The 23,498-nt window shown below is 45.9% G+C and overlaps 2 protein-coding genes across 2 annotated transcripts in view; both read left to right on the forward strand.

Moving 5' to 3' along the window:
• The first annotated feature begins 317 nt into the window (after positions 1 to 317).
• LOC127200082 (protein Wfdc21-like) lies at positions 318 to 4,371 on the forward strand. The gene is made up of 3 exons (XM_051158154.1): positions 318 to 558; positions 2,662 to 2,762; positions 4,360 to 4,371. Exons 1-2 carry the CDS (start codon positions 462 to 464, stop codon positions 2,754 to 2,756), a joined length of 192 nt encoding a protein of 63 aa, XP_051014111.1. The 5' UTR covers positions 318 to 461; the 3' UTR covers positions 2,757 to 2,762; positions 4,360 to 4,371.
• A 1,276-nt stretch (positions 4,372 to 5,647) lies between these two features.
• Heatr6 (HEAT repeat containing 6) overlaps positions 5,648 to 23,498 on the forward strand; it is a 29,236-nt gene continuing 11,385 nt past the window's right edge. The window contains exons 1-11 of the mRNA XM_051158155.1: positions 5,648 to 5,885; positions 8,487 to 8,594; positions 10,121 to 10,261; positions 11,168 to 11,283; positions 12,311 to 12,425; positions 13,818 to 13,919; positions 15,864 to 16,001; positions 17,044 to 17,330; positions 18,361 to 18,538; positions 20,198 to 20,404; positions 20,791 to 20,890. Of these exons, the coding sequence (XP_051014112.1) occupies positions 5,667 to 5,885; positions 8,487 to 8,594; positions 10,121 to 10,261; positions 11,168 to 11,283; positions 12,311 to 12,425; positions 13,818 to 13,919; positions 15,864 to 16,001; positions 17,044 to 17,330; positions 18,361 to 18,538; positions 20,198 to 20,404; positions 20,791 to 20,890 (1,711 nt within the window). The 5' untranslated portion in view covers positions 5,648 to 5,666. The remainder of the gene's footprint in view (positions 5,886 to 8,486; positions 8,595 to 10,120; positions 10,262 to 11,167; positions 11,284 to 12,310; positions 12,426 to 13,817; positions 13,920 to 15,863; positions 16,002 to 17,043; positions 17,331 to 18,360; positions 18,539 to 20,197; positions 20,405 to 20,790; positions 20,891 to 23,498) is intronic.

Raw genomic sequence — 23,498 nt, forward strand, 5'->3', positions numbered from 1 at the left:
GAGACTTGATATTCTGAGAGCATATATAGGGGGAGGAGGTCTCCCTCGGTCACGGACATAGGGGAGGGGAGAAGGGGAGAAATAGGAGGGAGGGAAGAATGGGAGGAAACAGGGAAGGGCTAACAATCGAGATGTAATATGAATAAATTAATAAAAAAAAGATTTAAAAAAAAAAGAAAAGAAAATGAATGAGAGCTCCTAACCCACCCCAGCGTTCCAGCTTTAGATATGTGGAGAAGAGGAAGGTGTTCTTTGGCTGAACCTGGCTTGGGTAACATGGCACTACCCAGACACACGCGGCGTGTGTGTTTCTAGCAATGCCAGTTTCTGGGTGGGGCTTTGGCTTCCGGGATGTGCAGACCCGCCCCTGGCCTTGCATCCTGGCTCAGTGGATGGAAAGAACTGCAATTCTAGCAGCTCTCAGCCCCGCCGCTTGTTAGTCAAAATCCTCCAGCAGCAACATGAAGTTGGGCGCCTTCCTTTTCTTGGTGCTCCTCGTCACCCTCAGCCTGGAGGTGCAGGAGCTACAGGCTGCAGTGAGACCGCTGCAGCTTTTAGGTAAGTCTGGGCAAATGGTTGCATTATTCTTCCTTGAGTGAAGTCGCCTCTGGAGTAGAACCTCCAAAACCAGTGCATGCAGGAAGTGAGGAGAAAAGAGAGGAAAGAAAGTTCTCTTTAGAATCCTCCTTGATGGTCACCTCTTAGCTCTCCAGAACAGAATCACTCTTCTGTTTCTTCTTTCTCTCTCCTTTTGCTGGGTCACCTCCTAACTGGACTCAGCTGCATGCTCATCACAGCCACTCTCCATCTCCCCAGCGTCTTCCTCTCTACCAGCTTCTTCCTTGAACTGTCTACAGAAAACACCTCTGTCATTATATTAAACACAGGTCAATCTCCATGTCCTTTACCAACCATAGTCTCAAAAAGGGTTTTGGTGCCATAGGGTGTTTGTTGTTGCTTGTTTGCGGAGGTCTCATACTGCAGCCCAAGCTGTCCAGGAACTGACTGTGTAGCTCAGACTGAGCCCAAACTCATGGCGATCTCCCTACTTCATCCTGCTCTGCCGGGATCACAAACACAAGCCGCCTCACCTCAGTAGGCTTCAAAGGAGTATGCTTATTCTCTGACCATTCCTCTCTTGAGCTCAGCCTTGCCAAGCTCCTGACACATCCCCCTCAGGTGCTCTGAATGAGGTTCCCGACTCTTCTCAGTAGTAAAGCCTCACCTATGCAGCCCTGGAGCTGTGTGCCCTCCTCCAGCCCACGCCCACCCTGCTTTCCTGAAATGTAAGCTCCTAAATGGCTTTAGACAGAGCTCAGACCCTCTCTTCCCCACTCTTTCCCACTCCGTCACCTGCCTGCTTTTGAAACACTGCTCGCATCTCCCTTGCCCTCCTGTTGCCTCACTGGGGCCAGCCCCGATTACTCCACTGCTCTGCCACTGCAATAGTTCCCCCAAAGCTCCCCTCCCCGCCCCCTCTTGCTTCTTTGATGTGCTTACTAGTTGAAGCCTGGTTCTGTCTATGCTTTTGCAGCCGAGACTCCTCCCAAGTGTCCTCCTTCCCTCAGCCTGTTACTTGGCATCCCAAATCCCCAGGTCCTGCTGAGCTTCTTGCCCTCTGAAGCATTTCTTTCTCCCGCTCCCGAACTTTCCCAGACTTCTCCTTGCCATTCCTCTTCGCTCCTCATATTCCAGGGAACAGAGAGAGGCAGATAGTATGTCCAACAAACAAGACTGGAAGTGTCCATCTCAGCGTCTTGGGTCGGCAGCCCTGTCTCCTAGGTAACACACCAGCATCCCCAGAGTCCTGCCCTACTACATTTTCCCCTTGTGAATTTTTGCATCTTTCCTCACAGCACTCCACCTGCTTTCTCTCCCCCGCGCCATCTCCATACTCTTCCTTGAGAATATTCCTGCACTTCCAGGCTTACTTTTTCTGGTGAACAAGAATAATGTCGTGCCTCCTCTGAGCCCTTTGAGTCCCCTGGATCCACCTTCCAGGACACTTGGGAAACCCTGCTTTGTTTCCAGTACCTTAAAGATAAGTCTCACTTGCACTGGAAGACTCTAAGACGTGCTTCTTATGTCATTGCCCTTCCTGGTTGCTTTATATATAGCAAAACATCATAAATACTTAATGATTGACCAAACTACTGTGAATAGGGGCAATGGTCTTTCTCACCTCAAAGCAACAACAGTGTCATAACCACTTAGGGATCACACTATAAACTAGGGAGAACAGCCTCACAGAGACTGCAAGACAACCAGCAAGTCTGGGTGTCCCCTTCTCCGCTCCATGTCCTGTGGTGTGGGAAAGTATTTTCATTTAAACAACCTTCTGCCGTCCTTTCCACAAATGCAATCTCTGTATCTGTCTCAAAGTAGGCTTGCTTTAATGTGATTAATTGTATGCATTTTTAATAGAAACAAACAGTTACAAATGGTACTACGTATTGAGCTAAAAGAAAGAAAAGAAAAAGAAAGAAAGCTGGTGAAATTTACTCTTCAATCAAGGGCTGTCATCCCCAGCACTTGAACCTCTAGCACAGTGGTCTGTCTGTGAGAGGGTAAATGCATTATGTAGTCCAGGTTGGCCTCTTGCTGATGACCGGCCTGCCTTGGTCCACCGTGCTTGCTTTCAACTGATCTTTTCTAACTTAGGCACCTGCGTTGAGCTCTGCAAAGGTGACTGGGACTGTGAGCCAGGGGAGCAATGTGTCAGCAATGGGTGCAGTCACGTCTGTATTATGAACTAACAACAGGTAAAAACAAAACAAAACAACAACAACAAAACACATGGCCCTTACTATTCCTACAAATCTTGCCCAGACTAGGCAGGGTCTACATTTGACCTCCCATGGGACTTTCCAGAAGTTGGTAGGATGGAACTCTATGTATCTTCCTATAGCTCCTCCCTTTTTCCTCCATGAAAAAGAAGCACCTACCACAGGATGGTGCTTTCCAAACCTTTAGAACAATTTTCCAACCCAGTCTACCCAGGAGAAAAGTCAGACCATATTTGAGCAAGAAGATAAAAATCACCCAAATCACTCCAAAACGATGTCTGAATGTGACTGTGGTGCATATTTAACTATGCACAAATATATATCTAAAAACAAAATCCTGGGCTGGAGATGTGGCTCAGAGGTTAAGAGCACTGGCTGCTCTTCCAAAGGTCCTGAGTTCAATTCCCAGCAACCACATGATGGCTCACAACCATCCATAATGAGATATGGTGCCCTCTTCTGGCCTGCAGGGGGTCCATGCAGATAGAACACTGTGTACATAATAAATAAATAAACCTTAAAAACAAACAAACAAGCAAGCAAAATATTGTACCTATTTGGTTTCTTAGCTATTTCACTCAAAATTAGTTAATCAACAATTTTTAATCTCGGTACTTATCCTCAGTCCCATCCAACCATCTTTGCTTTCTCTGTAGTCCATCGTATATGGTCCTCTATGAGAAATCTCTGTAAATGTACATTTAAGGTATTTATTTTATAACATTAACATGGCTGAAAATGAATATTAAAATGTGAACACCCTTACTAATTCCCTTGGGAATTAGTAATTATAATCATGTTAGTCCTTTGATGTATGCTGCCACATGTACATCATAAGCACATCCTTTCTCTGGAAAAATAACTGATGGGATTCATATTATTGTATGTTTACCTTTCTAATTTTCAGTACCCATTAATTTTTTAAAAGAATAAAAAGCTACCATAATTAAGTTGAATTTATACGGTTAAATTGTATTAGCAGATTTAGCATGTACTCTTAAACACCAAACTATTCAGGCCAACAAGATTTATCTATAGGTAAAGGCTCCTGTTGCCAAGACTGGTGACCTGAGTTTGGTCCCTAGAATCCACATGGTGGAAGGTGAGAACTGGCTCTCAAAAGCTGTCCTCTGTCCTCTACATGTGCCATGGCATGCACATGACTGCACATACACATATACACAAATAATACTAATATATCAAATTAAAACAAGCCCAAACAGTGGCTCAGCTTTAATCCCAGCACTTGGGAGGCAGAGGCAGGTGGATCACTGTGAGTTTGAGGCCAGCCTGGTCTACAAAGTGAGTCCAGGACAGCCAAGGCTACACAGAGAAACCCTGTCTCAAAAACCCAAACAACAAAAGCAAAACAAGCCCAAACTATACCTGTAGTGCTTGCTGGCTTCTTGATGGTGTTATGGATTTCTAGAATCAAGAACTGCTGTTTCTCATTGCATTCTGGGTAGCCAGCTATCCCAAACACATTCTCATGTGTAATTCTTATATCCATTTCTCCAACAAAGAATTGTCTCAAGGGCCATCTTCTCTAATAACTGCTCATCTCTTCCTGTAGCTTCTACCTGGGGTGAAAAAAATGTGCCTGTTGGAGTTCTCTGACCAAGAAATAGTTGAAGATGGAGGCCATGGACGGAGATTACAAGGAGCACAGTGGAGGAGGAACAACGTGTTTCTTTTAATAAACAACACAGTAAAAGTCTCCACACTACTTGGGTTCCTTTTTTGGAGGTTGTTATGGTTTGACTATGGCACGTCTCCCACAGACTCATATGTGGAGGGTGATTTGGTCTATAGCTGATGGCACTGTTTGGGAAGGAGGGGCCTTGCTAGAGTAGGTAGATAACTGGGGAGTTTTGTCCTGGGCCTGCCTTGTTCCTTGCTGCTTCCTGGTTGCTTTAGGTGAGCGACCTCAACCAAACCCTCCTGTTGTCACGATGATCCACCCAAGCATAACCTTAAACTTATGAAATAGTGCACCCCCAAATGACAACACCATCAACAACAGCAGCAACAACAACATTCCTTCCTTTAAACTGTTTCCAACAGTGGAAAGGCTCCTAATGCCAATATCTTGAGTTCTGATAGCATATATCCTTGTGGGTGGCAATGTGGGTCCACCAAGAAAATGAACGTACCTATTCTACGGTCATCACCAACTGAAGGGAAAAAAAAATATATATAAGAGTTCCCAGGAAGACCCTGGCATGAGTTACACGGCAGTACAGACCCTACACGCCCACCTCCTACCCTGAGACTGGAAACTCACAGCTTAGCACCAATATACTCTTTAATACCAAGGCCATTCAGTCTTTCTGTGGGTCATCCATGTTGTTAAACCCAGACTGTTGACACAGTCTCTTCATACGTCTGTTGTGGTAAGAACCAGGCCTTACACATCCTTCAAGCTCGGCGCAATATTTCCATATGTCCTAGGTACGGCTTCAATTACTCTTGGTGCTAAGCAAGAAGCACCACTGCTAGGGTAACCAGTTTATCTCTCTAGGTAGTGGGACTTTTGTGGCTGGTGGTAAGGAGGAAACCAAGGCCTTTTACAGTATATAAGAATAGAAGGATGGATGTCACATCTATAAGAGTGCTCTCCAATTCCAGCCAGAATCTTAAACTCTAGCAACGTTAGCCCTGCCAACATTCTGAGAGGATAAACAGGGGTGGGTAAGTGAAGTTTCCAAGCCTTACTTCTGCCACCTTTTACAGGATACCTCGCTGAAGGACACCCTAACCACACCCCTGTCTTGCAATCCGTAGTGCAAATAAAAGCCTTTCCGGAACTAGAGCCTACAACGAGGCCCTGCCCCAAACGGTGCCCCGGAAGTATTTCCGAACTCTCTTATGTAGGAAAAAATGGCGGCGGTGCAAGTCGCCGCCTCGCTTCCTTGTGGGCAGCCGCGAGAGGCCCCGCGGGAGCTATCGCCCGAGCTGGACGATGGGTTCCGCCGCTTGTCTGCCAGGCTGCGGGCGCTGCAGCCGGATGACAGCACTGTGTCCCGCATGGAGATCCACCTGCTCTTCGACCAGCTCATCTCCGAGAACTACAGCGACGGCGGCGGCGTGACCCCCGAGGTAGGCGGCGCGCCTCACCCTTCCCGGTCAACCGCTGGTTCCTCCCTCCCGCCCCTCCGGGTCTCACCCGTATCCCGGATGACTTAGTTCCAGCCTGGCTTTCTCCCTCCACCCGTGCCGTATTCTCTGCCCTCCATCTTTCTGAAAGCTGGCAAGCTAGCATCTTTCAAAGGCTTCTGCGCTAACGCCCTCAGTTGCCATCCCTGGAAAAACGATTCCAGGAATGTCGGGATGAGAATGGTTTTAGTTGGTTTCGCTGATGAATACACTGAAGCTCACAAAGATCCAGCAGGACTGGTTTGGCAGATGGCAGAGTTAGAACTGGAGCCCAAGTTTGCTGTGGGGAATCTATTTTCTGTCGTTTTCGTACTAGCTCTCCTTTGCCTCCCATTTCTACCGTCATAGTAATTTTATTCATACACATCAGACCTCTTCTATCCCTGATTTCCAGAATCCTTGAGCCAGCCCTACCCACAAGCACCTCACATTTGATAGCTCAAAAAGATGACTACGTTGTCTCCCACACTCCCATCCCCAATTCATTCTACCCTTCGAAACCCTAAATACACACAAGGCGCGCGCACGTTTGTTTTTTGTTTTTGTTTTTTTGTTTGTTTTCTTTGTGCTGGAGCCTGTCGGATTGCAGGTCTTCAGAGTCGGTCTCAAACATGTTTTTTTCGGTTCACTCTCTCTTCTCTATTCCCATTGTCTGTGACTTAGGCAAAAATAATTCTTGGCTGGACAATTCCCCTGGTCTCTTCACTGGTCTTTCTTCAGGCTAGCCCCTTTCCAGACTACTCTTGCTTATGTTGCCAGAATCTACTATTTAGTTAATTAAAAAAAAAAAAAAAAAGACAAAGAACCCATAAAAGTGTAAGCCTAATCAGATATTTTCAGTGTATATTTGAAAATGACCGAAACAAGCTGCCTAATAAAACAATCCATCCGTACAGTAAGAGACAAATATGGAACTCAAGGAGGGAGAAGGATTTTTAAACTAAATAAATTTATATACGAAGGGGGGGGGGGGGGGGAAATCCAGAAGAGCTCACCAAAGGGAGCGAAGAGGAATTAAGACTGAAGTTAGGGGAACTTTTATTTATATAGTTTGATATTTTGTACAACAACAACAAATCTGTGCCTTCCTAGTTTTCTCTCTTATTTCTCCTCTTAGCCCCTGGGCACAGTCTTTGGGACTTGCTGCTGTTCAAGCACCTGACGACATCACGTCTCCAAGGCATCTCACGCTCCACATTACTTGTTTTTTGAGTACTCGTCTACCTGGCAAAGCTCTATTCAGTCTTCAAGCCTTGAGAAAGATTTGTGTATCTTTCTGTCTCCCTCAGGAGACTGTAAATTGTTTGCCATTCAGGGAAATGTTGCCTCACCTTTGGAGTCAAAAGACCTAGCCTACTACCTGACACATATCAGATGTTCAGAGGCTTTTTATTCAGTAAGCATCAGTAGATGGTGTCATCCATGGATATTGTTATTTTTGTTGTTGTTGTAAAAGTAACTTTTATCCACCTAATTAACCTAGGCCTAGTCCTGGAAGCTTCTAGCCTCCATACAATCTAACCTAGGGCTAGAATGTTTTCAGCCTCTGAGACTTACTGCTTAATAAGCTCACCCTTCCTAGTTCTGAACTCATGGCTGGCTCATTCAATTCAGCTGTTCTGCCTCCAACTCCTCTCCCAGCTGACTTATTTAATCTGGCTTCTCTCTCAGCACCTGAATTGCTCTGCTTCGCCTCAGACTAACTCCAGCATCTGCTCTAATCTTCTGGCTTCCCGAATTCTCTGGCTTGTTCTCTCTTTAACCTCCCTCTGTAAAAGTGCCTCTCTCCTCGGTGCTGTTTCCCTTTCCTCTCTCTTCTCCTGAGAGTTGGGCATATCCTAATCTGTCAAATCTTTCTCTCACTCATCACTTGTCTGCCACTCAATTAGACATCACTTTCAAACTTGGGTGCTTCCTTCTACAAGCTAACTTCACCTTCATTGTTTGGGATTAAAAGTGTGTAGCACCACGCCTGGACCTAAGCTTTTGAAACCTTCCTCTATACCAGGCTGGCCTCGAACTCAGATATCTGCTGGCCTCTGTCTCCTGGGATTAAAGGCGTATGCCACCACTACCTAACGTGTCTGCATTTCAGCCAGATCACGCAGACCCAGAAGGTCTTTGGATGTGGTCTCTTGCCAGAGCAGCCATGTTCTGAATTAAAATTCCTTCTACATTTTGTAATTTTCTAATTCTATCTAAGAGTCATCATGTAAGTGTTTGTTATTTGTTCAACAGCATTGAATGTCTGGGTTACTTGATGTTCTTAGCTATAGCATGTGTTTTTCTATGCTAGAAGCCTTTCTATTGCTGTTTAATAGTACTGTATGGTTAAAGTTCTTTCCTTTCTTTTTAGTGCCTCCTAATTTTTGTTATTTCATTCCCCCAACCCTTACTTTCTGTCTCAACTTTCACTCAGATATTTTTCCTCACTGAGTGTGGAGCATTCACTATACTTTTCCCACTTGACTGTGTTTGGATGGGGTCACTTGGCTAACAGGTGCATTATCATTGTTTTGTCTTTTTTTTTTTTTTTTTAAATAGGATGTCAGTGGTCTTCTTGTGCGAGCTTGTCAGCTGGTGCCTCTTAATCAGAATCACCTTGTGAGCAAAGTGTCTCAGCTGATCCATCACTTACTTAACAGATTACAGGTAATTCTGTCTGTAACCTTAGGGCTCAGATTGGGAATGCTGAGAACACATAAATGCCTTTGAAATACCGCCCCGTGGTAGATATGGTAGGCTCGTCTTTTTTTTTTTTTTTTTTTTGAGATAGGATCTTAGCTCAGGTTGGCATGAGAAAGATTTTCCTTAACCTTCTCGTCTTTTTGTTCACCTGTAAAGTGCTAGGATTACAGATGTTTGCTACCACGCTGAGGTCAGTATTCGAATCTTTTGAAAAACTTGGGAAAGCAAAATGTCTTGAGCCGGGAATGTAACTCAGTGAATGGTGGAGCCTTGGCCCCCTGGCACACATGAGGCCATGGGTTCACTGCCAGCTATGCTTAATAAGAGTACATCATCAAATCCAAATATAACTGACCAATTATATATTCTGAGACATTCTAGACTTTTGCTTATGAGAAATATTCCTTTATGTTTGATTCAATAAACCAACATCTTAGATTTTTGGTGTTTGGGTTTTTCTTTCTTTCTTTCTTTCCTTTTTTTCCAATGGAAGATAGAATTGACCAAGATATATCCCAGAACAAAATTACAGGATTCCTTATTTCTTTCCTACCAATATTCCTCCTCCCCCCCCCCCCGCCCGAAACTATTATTTTTGTGATCTACATAAAAACCTCGAAAGTAGCTTGGGAACAGAGAGCCCCAGGATGAAAGTCCACAGTTATTTCTGTCAAGGTCTGTTTTGTAGTTCTCCTTCCGTGAGAACTCCTAGGTGAGTCCCTGAGTCGATGAGTGTTTGACTGCCAGTTAGCATTGTGTCAGCCAGAATCCTCTGGACTGCAAGAGAGGGGGCACCCACAAACCAGAGCCCTGCCATCAGAAGGAGATGGGTGCTGATGTGTGTGTTTGGTGAGCTCACGTTGTTTCCAGGCTTAGAATGTCACAGACAGGTGTGGGGTATCGTCTGAATTTTTGCTGCTGTCACGTGCTTCATTTTTGTGTCACTGACAGTTGGAAAACTTCCTATCACTTGTGGCACCTGCAGCCCACAGCCAGCTTTCTAGCGTTTGATGATATTGTATACGGACTTGAATGTCTATAAATAGACTTTCGGTTAGCCCACTCATTTTCAGGAGGATTATAAACTCTGGGGGAACAGGAATGTGTCATATCTTATTGGTGTATTCCTCACATCATGACAGATTCATAGTATGTATTTAGCAGATATGTTTCTTTGCTGTATATTAGTTGAGTAATTACTGTGTATAAGTCAATTAAATTGAATTAAAACATTTCAGTGTATTGAATCTTGTATTATAGCTGCCAGTTTCTGAGTAATTCCAGGAAAAGTTACAGGGACTACCAGGTTCTACTCTGCAGAGATCTAAGGGGCAGAAGAGGCGGAGACCCTGCAGCAAGGGGAAGGTCTCCCCGTATCTTGATTAAGCTTGCAAACCTTAGAGCCCCGATGCTTTGGTTAAAAATTAAAAAAAAAGATGAGCATGCTCTCTCTTAAGTTAGAGCATCTCGGTTCTTTCCTTTCTTGGCAGGTGGTTGTGGATGAGCAGAACTTGGATTTCCTGTTGACCTATACAATCTCAGCTATTGAGCAGTGTAGCTCTTGGACACACATGGAAATTCTTCAAGCCCTGGCAGCTCTGCTTTACTGCAATGGCTCAAAATGTCAAAAGGTAATGTCTTAGGTTGTGTCCTGTGATATACACCGTGACCAAAAGCAACTTGGGGAAGACTGGGCTTATATCAATTTGCAGCATCTAACCGACCATCGAGCAGCCAGGAACTGTAGAGGAAACCATGGAGAAATGCTGCTTACTAGCTTGCTTCGGCTTACTCAGCTAGCTTTTCATACAGCGCAGGCCCAACAGCCTAGGCCTAGGGATGGTGGACACCCACAGCGGGCTGGGACCCCCTACATCAGTTAGCAATTAAGAAAATGCCCCACAGACATTTCCCCGGGGCCAGCCTGATGGAGAAAAGTCCTCAGTTGAGGTTCCCCGCTTCCCAGGGGACTGTAGGTTTGTGTCCGGTTGACTACTGAAGCTAACTATGACAGGTAGTTTAAACTATTCTGTCTTTCCTCTGAAAGGCTAGTAGCCCAGACTTGAGAGCCAAGGTGCCCTGTTTCCAAGTATCCATCCAGTCGCTAATTGTATGGATAGCCTCGGGAAGTTCTTATGAACCTCCCCCCCCCCCCCCCCCCAGAGCCTTGTTCACCATGTGTAAGAGCGTTAATTATTCTAAGGATGAAGTGAGACAGTGCGTGGCACTCTGTTAACCGATGGCCATCGCTGTCATCAGCACCCTTTGTCCACACAGCCAAGACTAAAGACTCTCAGCAACTACCTAGTAATGCCTCTTGCTGCTTATTTCTGCGCATGTTTGGTAGCCATTGAACGGTTTACCTGGTAGCTTGGGGTTTGTTTTTTTTTTTTTGTTTGTTTTCTTTTTTGAGATTTTTGTTTTGGTTTGGTTTGGTTTTTGTATTTAACTGCCTCTTAGTTAAGAAAATACTGTCTAACAAACGCAGTCTTCCCAGAGCTGCTCTTAGACCCCTCACGGTTGCTGTTTTGTTTCAGTACCTCCCGGACTTGCTAGGCAAAAGTGGCCTCTTGGTGAAGTTGAGTGACTTGACTCACTCTGACCCTGAAGTCAGGAGAGCCGCAGTGCATTGTATGGCTAACTTATGTCTCAGGTACGTGGGGCCAACCAGGTTTCCCAGTAGTGGACAGACAATAGGACCGCCCTGGGCCCTTTGCATACTGCTCTCACTGCCTGAAGCCAGAGCCAACTTAGAAAACTAGCGTAGCTTAAGCTACCCCCTGCAACGCATGCCTGTGATGCCCGCGCTCAGGAGGCTGAGGCAGGAGGCTCCTTAGCTTCAGGCTGTCCTACATAGCAAGTCCCAGGCCGGCTTGGGCTCCAGGCTACAATAAACAAAAAGAAAAAGGACCTAGTTTACATTCCCCATGCCATTTAACAAGGTTGGCTTGTATGGTTTGTTTTTAATTCAAGAAGGTCTATCAAGAAATCTGGGGGAGGGGGGTGGAAATCTGGGCGATGCTAGCACATGCCTTTAATCCCAGCACTCAGGAGACAGAGGCAGGTGGATAGCTGTGAGTTTGAGGCCAGCCTGGTCTACAAAGTTACTCCAGGACAACCAAGGATACACAGAGAAATCCTGTCTCTGGGAAGAAAAAAAAAAAAGGTCTATCAAGAAACTAAGGGAGAAATGCATGCTAGAAGCGAGAGGCATGCAGTATGTGAGTTTCATATTCCTTTAGAAAGAATATCCCTGTGAACGTTAAGTCCAGTTTCTTCTTTAAGAAGATGGAGCGGGTCTGTAGTATGCAATAGCATACAGGCAGCACAAACTTGACCTTGTCTCTGGCTAGCACTGTGCTGTCCAGGGCCTGGGAAGGCGGACTCAGTCACACTCTCATTCTGTAGGAATCTGCTTTATTTCCCTCCTTATGACCAAAGGGAAGAACCAAAAAAGATTGTTTCTTCTCCGCACCACCTGCGCTACACTTCATAATGTTTTCTGTAGAAATTTCTCTTCCTCCTCCATGTGTGTTCAAGCCTGTGCCAGTCCTGCAGTCGCTAACCCGCCAAAGTGTGTTCCAGACCCGGCAGTCTGCGTTGCTCTCGTTATTGCTTGCTTGTCTAGAAGCCCCGCCTCAGAGAGACTGCTTGAGTCATTTTCTACTCGTGTGTTTTAGTGTGCCAGGGCAGCCGTACTTGGAGGAGTCCTACCAGCACGTCTGCTTCCAAGCTTTCTTGACCATTTTGCAGGCTCCAAAATCGTCTGATATGGATGATATAACATTTTGCATGGTAGGTGATTTGACTCCTATATTTGTTTGGTCTAGGAGATAGATAGCTCTGTGTGTGTGTGTGTGTGTGTGTGTGTGTGTGTGTGTGTGTGTGTGTACACAATGTCTGTACAACAACAGCCCTGAAACCACACCTTTGGACTCAAATGATAAGGATTGGTTTTGCTTGCTTTGGTTTGCACCGAGTTCTGTTTGTCCTTTTTTTCTCCTGAGTCTAAAAACTTTACAATGATTATGACTGATCTTAGCATTTAAAAACAAATGCTCAATAATATTTTTAATGACACATATGATGATATGAGCATATTTTAAGTTAAGAAGCATACATTTCAAACATTATAGATCCGAGATAGTAAAAGTTATTTTTGGTATGCAGCTCATACCAAATAATTCATTCTGTGGGTCCTCGGCTTTCTAAGCTCTTTTATCATTTGAGGTACTGTTTTACAGCCCTCCCATCTTTTAAAGTTTTAATGACTCTTGAATACCTTTCTAGTTCATATTTATTTATGTCACGGTTTCTAGTGGCTACAGATGGAATAACTTGGGCAGATTATGCCTGGTGCCTCTGTGCTCTGCCCTAAAACTGGAGTGGTAAAACCGTATTGCCGGGCTCCTAGGCCGTGCACAATATAAAGAATGTGACAGAGTCGTGTCGCTGTTGACTTCCTCATTTAGCAAGTATTAGCTTCTTGTGTAATTGTTGTAGCCACAATTCATGAAAATTAGCTTTTCCCACTATTTCAACATGTCTACAGTTTACAACCTCCCCTGTGTGGAGTATCTGAAGGACAGACCCCTGGAAATGGGGTTACTGAGCTAAGAAGTCAGTCATCAGGACTGCCCTCCCACCCCTACCCACCCCCACCCCCACCCCCGTGCCTTTATGAGCCTCTCTGGGTGTTTTCTTACAGATTCTCTTCTCCTCTCTGCTCTTTTATGTCATGTGTGGGAGAGCATGTGGGCATGCCATAGCCCTTGTGTGGAGGACAGAGAATACGTTGGAGAAGTTGATTCTTTCCTTCCACCACGTGTGCCTGGGAACTGAACCCAGGTCGTCAGGCTTGGCAGCAGGTGCCTGTACATGCTGAGCCATCTCACAGGCCCCATGCACCGTTTCCATGGCCTCCCCTTTCTTCCTCTCATTTTTACTTGCTGGTTTGTAACTGTTTATAACAAGAGTGCTCAGTAGCAGAACGCTTCTGGAAGGCTGCCCAGGGGGCTCATCGGGTCTGTTCCCTGGCTTCTCATCTCTGCTGTGTGCTCCAAAAGATGTTCGTCACCCAGCCAGAAGACTTTTCTCTCTTTCGTTGTAACTGCTATAGAGTTGGTCCCTGAGGAGCTAGGTTTTATTCTCCCTTCTAATTTGCATCTCTGCCTCCCCCACCCTCAGTTGTTACAGAACGCACTGAAAGGCATGCAGTCACTTCTCAATGGTGGAAAGATGAGACTGACGCAGGCCGAGCACCTGGGAGCACTGCTCGCTGTGCTAAAGGTAAGGCAAGTCCTCACCTTGGCTCCTCGCTTCCTGTTTCACACCTCAAGTGTGGAGGCCATCCTATATCCCCTCACCTCACTGTGACGTATAAGAAGTTCTCAGGTGGGTTTGTGTTGTTGTTGTTTGTTTGTCCTTCTGGGGTTTTTTTGTGGGTTTTTTGTTTGTTTGTTTGTTTTTTGTTTTGTTTTGTTTGAGACAGGGTTTTCTCATATGGGTTTTAAGAGCAGAGTAAAATGTCCATATCCAGGCATACTTAGTTAAAATTAAGAGCCGAGAGCAACCGCAATCAAGAAAATGTTTCAAAGGTTTAAGAATTACTTTTGAACCTCAGAAAGGAATCAGTGGTGAGTTATGATCTGTAGATAATTTAATTATCCATTATCTTGAGCCTTCTTTACCGGTTTGTACTGAAGATGCCGTAGGCGCTGTTGTTAGCTTCTGAGCCTGCACACTGGGAAAGTCGAGTCACCCTGAGATCCCGCATCCTTCAGCTCACCCAGGAAGAGTCAGAGGCTCAGTCCTCACCTCAGGTCAAAGCCGTCTGTGACAGTCCTGCTTTGTGACCAGTGCTTTAGTTATTTTCTCTTCAGCCCCAAATAGAAACAGACAGATATTGAAATAGGTGAATAAATAAAAATGATAAATTAGGGGCTGGAGAGATGACTCAGTGGTTAAGAGTACTTGTTCCTTTCACAAAGGATCCAGCATGTACATGGCGGCTCACAGCCATTCACAACTCCAGTTCCAGGGGATCCAGCCCCCTCTTCTGACCTGCACAGGCACCAGGTACCCACATGGTCCACATACGTACAAGCAGACCACTCATGCACACAAATAAATCTAAAAAGTAATAAAATATTGGGGCTTAAAATAATAATAAATTAAGCCAGGCATGGTGGTGCATGCCTTGAATCCCAGCACTCAGGAGGCAGAGGCAGGCAGATCACTGTGAGTTCGAGGCCAGGTCTACAAAGTGAGTCCAGGACAACCAAAGCTAACACTGAGAGACCCTGTACTGAAGAAGAAAAAAAGTTGTTTTAATCAATTTGTGATTAATAAAAGTAACTTGGATAAAAGTGATTTAAGAAACAAAAATTACAGTGTACTAAAACTAAGCCTAATCTGGTGTGGCCAGTGCAGACCTAGCTACATGTACATAAGATTCAGCTCTTCTGCCATCATAGTGCTTACCACACCCAACCCTGCTTAGCTTCAGAAATCCAATGAGGTCAGCACGCCAGGGTGGGACTCAGGGTGGGCGTAGATGAGATCAAGTTCACCTTTCAGATCTCTCCTTGGGTATCTGCTCTGCCATAACTATGGGTATTCTGCCATAGTTTCGTTTTCTTTTCTTTCTCGAGACAGGGTTTCTCTGTGTAGCCCTGGCTGTCCTGGACTCACTCTGTAGAACAGGCTGGCCTCGAACTCACAGAGATCTGATGGCCTCTGCATCCCTAAGTGCTGGGATTAAAAGTGTGCACCACCACACCTGGCCTGTAATAGTTTGTTTTTGTTTGTTTACTTTTACATATACATTTATATTATTACACACATATACAATAAACTACATATAGAAAGGACCACGAAACAATTAGGAATTGTATAAATATTACATTCATAGCATTTTGCCTATTTGTATTTGGCAACCTTGAAGAAAACATCTTTGCTGTCTTGATGTGTCTACCATTCTGAGGGTAAATCAATATCTATCATATCTCATTTCTATCAACCTAAAAACCTCTATTTAGACCTAAAAACAACTTAACCCCTAAACAACTAAGCTTAATTGTAAAACTAAACTGTTTGGTCCTCAACCCCATCAGAAATTTCTCAAGTCCCTGTAATAGTTTTTCAACATTGGTCTGCTTGAGTTCTGATGAGAACGTGCTGGTTGAGTTAGGATTTATGTGGTATTTGTTTTTCCTTTCTTTTCACTGTTAGAAAGCCATGTTTCATGGACTCCCTGGATTAAACATAGAGATGCCCACGGTGCTCTACCCAACTCCACTTCCTCAGTACGACGGGCGATCGCCGCCCAAGCCCCAGCAGCCAGAATCCAGTGCGGCCCGACCATCTGCGGTACGTGTTAGTCCACTGAGATTTCAGCTGCGGAGCATTTGTGTGCTCGCTGTGTCGCGGTGTGTGCTGTCTCTGTGTGCTGTGTGTGCTGACTGCCTCAAAAGGCCACTAAGAATTTGTTTTCAGGTTAGTGTAGTTAATCCAGAAATTTCAAATAGATCAGATTGCTGAGGAGACCAGTTAGAGTGCCCTGTGCTTCTGCAAGGTCTGGACAGTGTAACTGTTACAGCAAATGTCTGCTTTATATTCAACGAGGTGGAGGCTCATCCCCAGGCCTCTCAAATGCAAGAAGATCCAATGCACTTCTTTTTGTAAAGGGCCAACTGTCACAGGTACCCTAGTGCAAGAGCAGGGGGGGGGGGGGATTCGCTGTGGAAGCAGATGGGCATGGCTGCATTCCAGGAAGTAATAGAAGCAGGCTGCAGTTAGCCTTTGGGTCATAATGGAGGCAATTCTTCTCAAGAGCCTCTGAAGCCTGCCTGTCTGTCAGGTCTCTGTCTCAGCGATGCTCCAGTCACATTTCCCAGCCTTCCTAGAAAGCTGTCTTTCTCCCTCAGTTCCCTTGGAGACTGAAGCACACAGATGGCCCATCTGGGCATCATGCATCAAACATCATGCCTGGCACGCCCTGCTACTCTGCTCTGGCCCTCTTTTTGCCTTTTTTTTTTTTTCATACTTCATATGTGAATGCCTGCAGTCACTTTCAAATGAAAAGCGCCAACTATTTCAGTTAAAAGTAGTTTTGAAGGGCCGGCTGTGGTGGCACAGGCCTTTAATCCCAGCACTTGGGAGGCAGAGGCGGGCGAGTCATTGTGAGTTCGAGACCAGCCTGGTCTACAAAGCAACTTCAGGACAGTCAAGGCTAACACAGAGAAAACCCTGTCTAGGAAAACCAACAACAACAGAAAAACAACCAAGCAAAATAAGTAGTTTTGGAATGACTTTCATAATGTATATGTGGGTGTGTATAAATGTAAGTATATATGTACATGTGTGTGTATATGTATGTATGTTTTATGTCTTTGTTTGCTCCAAAAATCAGAATAAAAAGAAAAAACACAAAGTAAAACAAAAGAAAACCCAGCAAGGAGAGAAAGAGGAGGAGGAGGAATCCAGCAGTGAAGTGGAAGCAGGCCCCGGCCTCAGCATGGGCAGGGTAAACACGTGTGGCCAGAACACTTGGTGCTCCTCCCCGCGGGGCTCCCAGAGCTTGCCTGCAGATACAGGCAGAGAGGTCCCCTCGCCCTTCACCGCCTCCGGCTGGAAAAGAGTCAGCAGCAGTGAGTCGGACTACTCGGATGCGGAAGGAGGCATGCAGAGTAAATTGAGGTAGCAGTTTTTGTTACAATGCTCCGCCTGCCACTTGTAGTTGCATGTGACTTTCAGAACCCGTCTGCTATGTGGCATTGACCTTGAAAGTCTCTTTCTTGTGGGACTTTGCGTCACTTTGATTTGTGGCCACTCGCTGGATCTGCCGATATGATTGCTTCTTTCTAGCCTTTTCATCTTGTTAACCATTCGTCCTCTTTGAAATGAGGTCACAAGTCATATTTTCTGAGAAGCTTGTCTGACACCTCCATTCTGACGTAGGCTCTCTTTGTCCTAATGTCATGTAAAGTGTGCTATAGTTCTTTCATGAGCCATCTGTCACTGGTGTCTGTGTGTGTATGTGTGTGTCTGTCTGTGTGTGTGTGTGTCTGTCTGTGTGTGTGTGTGTGTGTGTGTGTGTGTCTGTGTATGTATGTGTGCGTCTTTGTATGTATGTGTGCGTCTGTGTGTCTGTGTGTGTGTGTCTGTGTATGTATGTGTGTGTCTGTGTGTCTGTGTATGTATGTGTGCGTCTGTGTGTGTGTGTCTGTGTGTGTGTGTCTGCGTGTGTGTGTCTATGTATGTGTGTGTCTGTGTGTCTGGGTGTGTGTGTCTGTGTGTCTGGGTGTGTGTGTCTGTGTGTCTGGGTGTGTGTGTCTGTGTATGTGTGTGTCTGTGTGTGTGTGTGTGTGTGTGTGTCTGCATGTGTGTGTGTCTGTGTTGGCCACCTCAAGCCCTGTGGCCCCCAGGAGGCCAGTCAGGGGATGCCCATTGAGCACATGCATGGACACTCAGCACTGTCTCTTGTCTGGCTCCAGCTCCTGATCAAAATGCTGCTTCTCTTACTCTCGCCTTGCTTGTTTTCCAATCACCTTAATCGCTTATAGCAAAACTGCCTGACATGCTTTGGTCATACTTGAAAGGGATGGTAGTATCCTTAGGGGTAGGCAAGATGCGTAATTCCTCAAATCATTTGAGCTGGCTGGAATAAACAGCCTTTCCATCGCCTTTCCAAAAACTTCTAATACTTTTTTTCTTCTCACAATGATAGGTCGTACCAAGCCAAGGTCCGCCAAGGGGCATTGGCTTGTTTTCTTTCTACTATCAAATCAATAGAAAAGAAAGTGCTGTATGGCTACTGGTCAGCCTTTGTCCCTGACACGCCTGAGCTTGGAAGCCCACAGTCAGTGTCCTTAATGACGCTCACATTAAAGGACCCGTCTCCAAAGGTAAGGTGCCGAACCACAGCCCTGTGGAAAGAGGACACGTTTTATGTCCTTTCCCCCTTTGCCCTGTCAGATCCGTTCTGAATTCTGATCTCACTAATACCAGCCCAGGTCCTGACAACCTTAATAGGCAGGAAATGAAGAGAGGACGGGCTTCTGTGGACCACACATAAAGATGACATCTTATGACCAGGGCTTGCTTGAAGTCGGAGCACACTGAGCCGTAACGTCTGTGTCTCCCATAAGGCCCACTGAAGCTGTGGTGTTTCTAACAGGAACAACTCAGGAGTGGCTTAGCTCCATGGAATGGAATGGTCGGGAAGGCTCCAAAGCTAGCGAAGAACCTGTAGTGTTTTGTGGAAGCACAAGATAGTGCTGTGTAAAATAAAGTCCTAAAAAATTCTCCCGTATCTTAAGAAGTCATGAGTGAGTTACATATTTTAATGAGAAAAGGCAATTTCTGGGAAGAAAAAGCAATGGCATCGGCAACTACCCCGTGGCAGCTGGAGTGGTTTGCCTCTGTTTAGATCTGTGTATTCCCCTCTGTTCCTTGTTAAACTAGCTCTTAGCCAGGAAGGAAAGGAGTTGTTTCCAGCCTTCCAGCAGTGAGTACTAAAAAGTCACCCTGAGCAGCTCCTGGCTTTCCTTAGGAAGCCCAGCTACCCACTGAAAGGCAGCATTTTAATAAGCCTACCACGTATTTTCCTTATTTTTAAGGGTTCTTTCTAAAAGGTAACGTAATCCACAGTAGATTGGAACATCCCATAATCATTTGGGTAGCTAATTATAGTCTCTGTAGTTAGGGTGGTGGCTTTCTGGCTAAGAGCACTGACTGCTTCCAGAGGTTCAGTTCTCAGCGGGATCCACCCGGCAGCTAGCTCACAATCCTCCGTAACTGACTTTTCCTTAATAAACAGCAACCCATGACAAAGATGGATTTTCCCCCCTTTCCATCCATAAAGTTATGTGTAGGGTCTGTGAGATGGCTCAGTGTCCAGAATACTTCTTGTACACTGAGGAAGTGAGTTCAGATGTCTAGCACACCCATAAAAAAGCTGGGGTGGAGACAGGTAGATTCCCCAGGGCTTGCTGGCCAGCCTAGCCAAGTCAGGGAGCTCCAGGCTCCGCGGAGAGGCCTCTTCTCCAAAAATGAAGTGGAGAGCAACTGAGGTAGATGCCTCTGGCCTCCACATGCATATGCACATATGTGTATACACATGAGCAGATACACACATACAACTTACATTCTTTAGTTCCTACCCCCAAGTGCTTGCAAACATTAAGTTACCATTCTTAATGTGCGCGCGTACACACACGCGCGCGTGCTCACTCAGATGTAAGCAGCTAGTTGAAGAGCGTTTGTGTCTCTCTACCCTAGGTGCTGTTGCTTCTCTCTTCATCAGCCTCATGCTTAGATGTGTAGGTGTCTAATCTCTAATCCTTCCCCCGCCTAGGACTTCAGATCTGTGTGCTGTGGTAGCACGTAGGATAGCCGTACATGTATGTAGCGCACGTGGCCTACCTCATAGCCACCCGCAGTGCCTGATACTTCCTTCATTCTTCTAAGTGTTCCCTGAATACTTGGAGAATGAGTCTGCATAGGAAGAAGGGAGCCTGGTCCCAGCTTCTAGCCAATGCATGTGAATCATCTTGACATTCCAGACTCGCGCCTGCGCTCTTCAAGTCTTGTCTGCCATCTTGGAAGGCTCAAAGCAGTTTCTTTCTGTTGCCGAAGACACCAGTGACCACAAAAGGGCTTTCACTCCCTTCTCTGTCACGATTGCATCCAGCATTAGAGAGTTGCACAGATGTCTTTTGTTAGCTCTGGTGGCAGAGTCATCGTCCCAGACCCTTACTCAGATAATTAAGGTAAGTCCCACGTTTCCTGCAGCCTTCAGTTTGTATGTTTCACGTCATCTAAAAGTAATGAGTATATTAAAGACACCTTTTCAGAAGTCTGTACCTACTTAGCCAGTCTAACAATAGACATTATAAAGACTGGTTTTCATTTAGTATAAGACCTTTAAAAGCTGGAGAACAGAGGGCTGGTGGGATGGCTCAGTGGGTAAAGGTGCTTGCCGCTAAGCGAAGTGTGATCTGCAGAAAACATGTGGTAGAAGGAGAGAACAGATTCCCACAGTTGCCCTCTGACCTCCACATAAGCATACACGCTCACACAAATAAATGTCAAAATAAGTTTTCTAATTTAAAAGACCTCTTAAACTAACTATTGTAAACATGTGTTTCTGTCACAGTGCCTTGCAAATCTAGTATCAAATGCCCCCTACAACCGTCTGAAACTCAGCTTGCTGACCAAAGTCTGGACCCACATAAAGCCTTATATCCGCCACAAAGGTGGGTAGTACTAACTGTCGCCTTATAGCCATCAATGTAGAGCATCTATGTTTAAAAGGAAGAGGAGTGAGTATTCAGAGCGTCCCTCAGGCTCGAAGGTCTTCCCTTAGTCTCAGCTTCTCAAGGGTGTCCTCTGTTGTTAGAAGGCCATTTGCCAGAAAGAACTGAGCTGGAGAATTGTCTGTGGGCTGAGTGCCTCTTTGTTCCTAGTGAACAAACTACATCTCAGATTAAGAGTGAGACAAGTCCAAGCGGCTGTGTCAAATGCATAAGAGTCAGAATCTTTAGGCAGAGGTGGGTAGGTGGATGGATGGATGATGGGTGGGTGGGTGGGTGGGTGGGTGGATGGATAAATGATGATGGGTAGGTGGATGGATGGATCATGGGTGGGTGGATGGATGGATGCATGAGGGGTGGGTGGATAGATGGATGGATGGATGGATGATGGCTGGGTGATGGATGGATGGATGATGGGTGGATAGATGGATGATGGGTGGATGGATGATGGGTAGATAAATGGATGATGGGTGGATGGATGATGGGTAGATGGATGGATGGATGATGGGTGGATGGATGATGGGTAGATGGATGGATGGATGATGGGTGGATGGATGGATGATGGGTAGATGGATGGATGATGGGTGGATGGATGGATGATGGGTAGATGGATGGATGGATGGATGATGGATAGATGGATGGATGATGGATGGGTGGATGGATGATGGGTAGATGGATGGATGGATGATGGGTGGATGGATGGATGGATGGGTGGATGATGGGTAGATGGATGGATGGATGATGGGTAGATGGATGGATGGATGATGGGTGGATGGATGGATGGATGATGGGTGGATGGATGGATGATGGGTAGATGGATGGATGATGGGTGGATGGATGGATGATGGGTAGATGGATGGATGATGGATGGGTGGATGGATGATGGGTAGATGGATGGATGGTGGGTAGATGGATGGATGGATGGTGGGTGGATGGATGGATGATGGGTGGATGGATGGATGGATGATGGGTAGATGGATGGATGATGGATGGGTGGATGGATGATGGGTAGATGGATGGATGGATGATGGGTGGATGGATGGATGATGGGTGGATGGATGGATGGGTGGATGATGGGAAGATGGATGAATGGATGATGGGTGGATGGATGGATGGTGGGTGGATGGATGGATGATGAGTGGATGGATGGATGGATGATGGGTAGATGGATGGATGGATGATGGGTGGGTGGATTGATGGATGGATAGGTGGGTGGGTGAGTGGGTGGTATCCTGTATTAGGAAGAAACACTGTAAAACAAAAACCTGACTTCTGTAACGTGATCTATGAAGGTCACATAAAGTCCGGTGAAGTTAGTTGATATCTCCTCTAACTGCAGGCTTATTGCTCATTTGTCAGCTTTTCCCTCCATAAGGTGTGTGGGCTCTGAGCACCTGCCTTTGGAATGCTCCTTTCTGGTTTTTTGTAAGATTTCAGACCAGACTCGCTCTTTGTCTGAGTTTTCAGTCAGAGTTATGGAGTAAAACGGCAGTGCAGGTGTTTTCTGGAATGCTGTAGAAGGGACAGCGGCCTGGAATCAGTCTGAGAGTCTGCAGCCCTCTCCCACATCATCCTCAGAGCTGTGGTGCACCCAGAACCCAGTTCCTCACAGCAGGGAGACTGGCACCTATTCTGTAGGATTCTCATCAGACGCAAATGAGAGGCCGAGTTCAACCTACTCCTTACACCAGCCTATAAGTCAGGGCACAGAAAGATAAGTCCTGTCCTGAGGCCTCTCATCACAGCGATGGCAAAAGTACACTTAAACCAAGTCTCAGGTGGGTGGTGGTGGCGCACGCCCTTAATCCCAGTACTCAGGAGGCAGAGGCAGGCACATCTCTGAGGTTGAGGGGGGGCTTTTACATGCCTCTGGGCACATGCATGGAAGGCCCAAGGCTAACATCGCATGTCTTAAGTCTCCTCACTTTATTCATTGAGATGGAGTCTCTCCGTTGCACACAGAGCTCTGGCTGGACACTTTTCCTCCCCAGCCCCAGTCCCTGGTCTTCTGAGCACTGAAGTGTAAGTGGGCCGCCGTACCCACTCAGCGTGTGTATGTGTTGTGTATGTGTTCTGGGGTCTGAACGCCAGGCCTTGAGCTTATTGGCAGTTGCTTCAATCACTGAAATACCCCTCTCATCTGGGTTTGTTTGTTTGTTTTATAGCTTTTTTATTTTAACTCCGGGATTGTTCAGAGTTCGGAGATTAATAACATTTTGTTACAGTGTGTACTACTTTAGTGTTCTCATTTGGTTTGGTTCTATTTTGAAGCAAGACCTCCCTGTATAGCCCAGCTTGGCCGCAAATGTTTTTCCCTCCTCGGCTTCTGGAGTGCTAGGAGTGTAAAGATTCCTGATTTTGTTTTGTGACTGTGGGCAGGTATATGCGTGTGTTTGAGGTCAGAGGAGGGCATGGAATTCCCAGGAACTGGAGTTAGAGGTAGCTGTGAGCTGCACAGTGCTTGTGCAGGCAACCAGATTCTAGTCCGGCTGGGAGTTCACAAATACAGCCCCGTGCCTGGGTTCTGTGGTCTTTTTAAATGAAGAAACTC

The sequence above is a fragment of the Acomys russatus genome, chromosome 16 (assembly GCF_903995435.1).
Source record: "Acomys russatus chromosome 16, mAcoRus1.1, whole genome shotgun sequence".
NCBI lineage: Eukaryota > Metazoa > Chordata > Mammalia > Rodentia > Muridae > Acomys > Acomys russatus.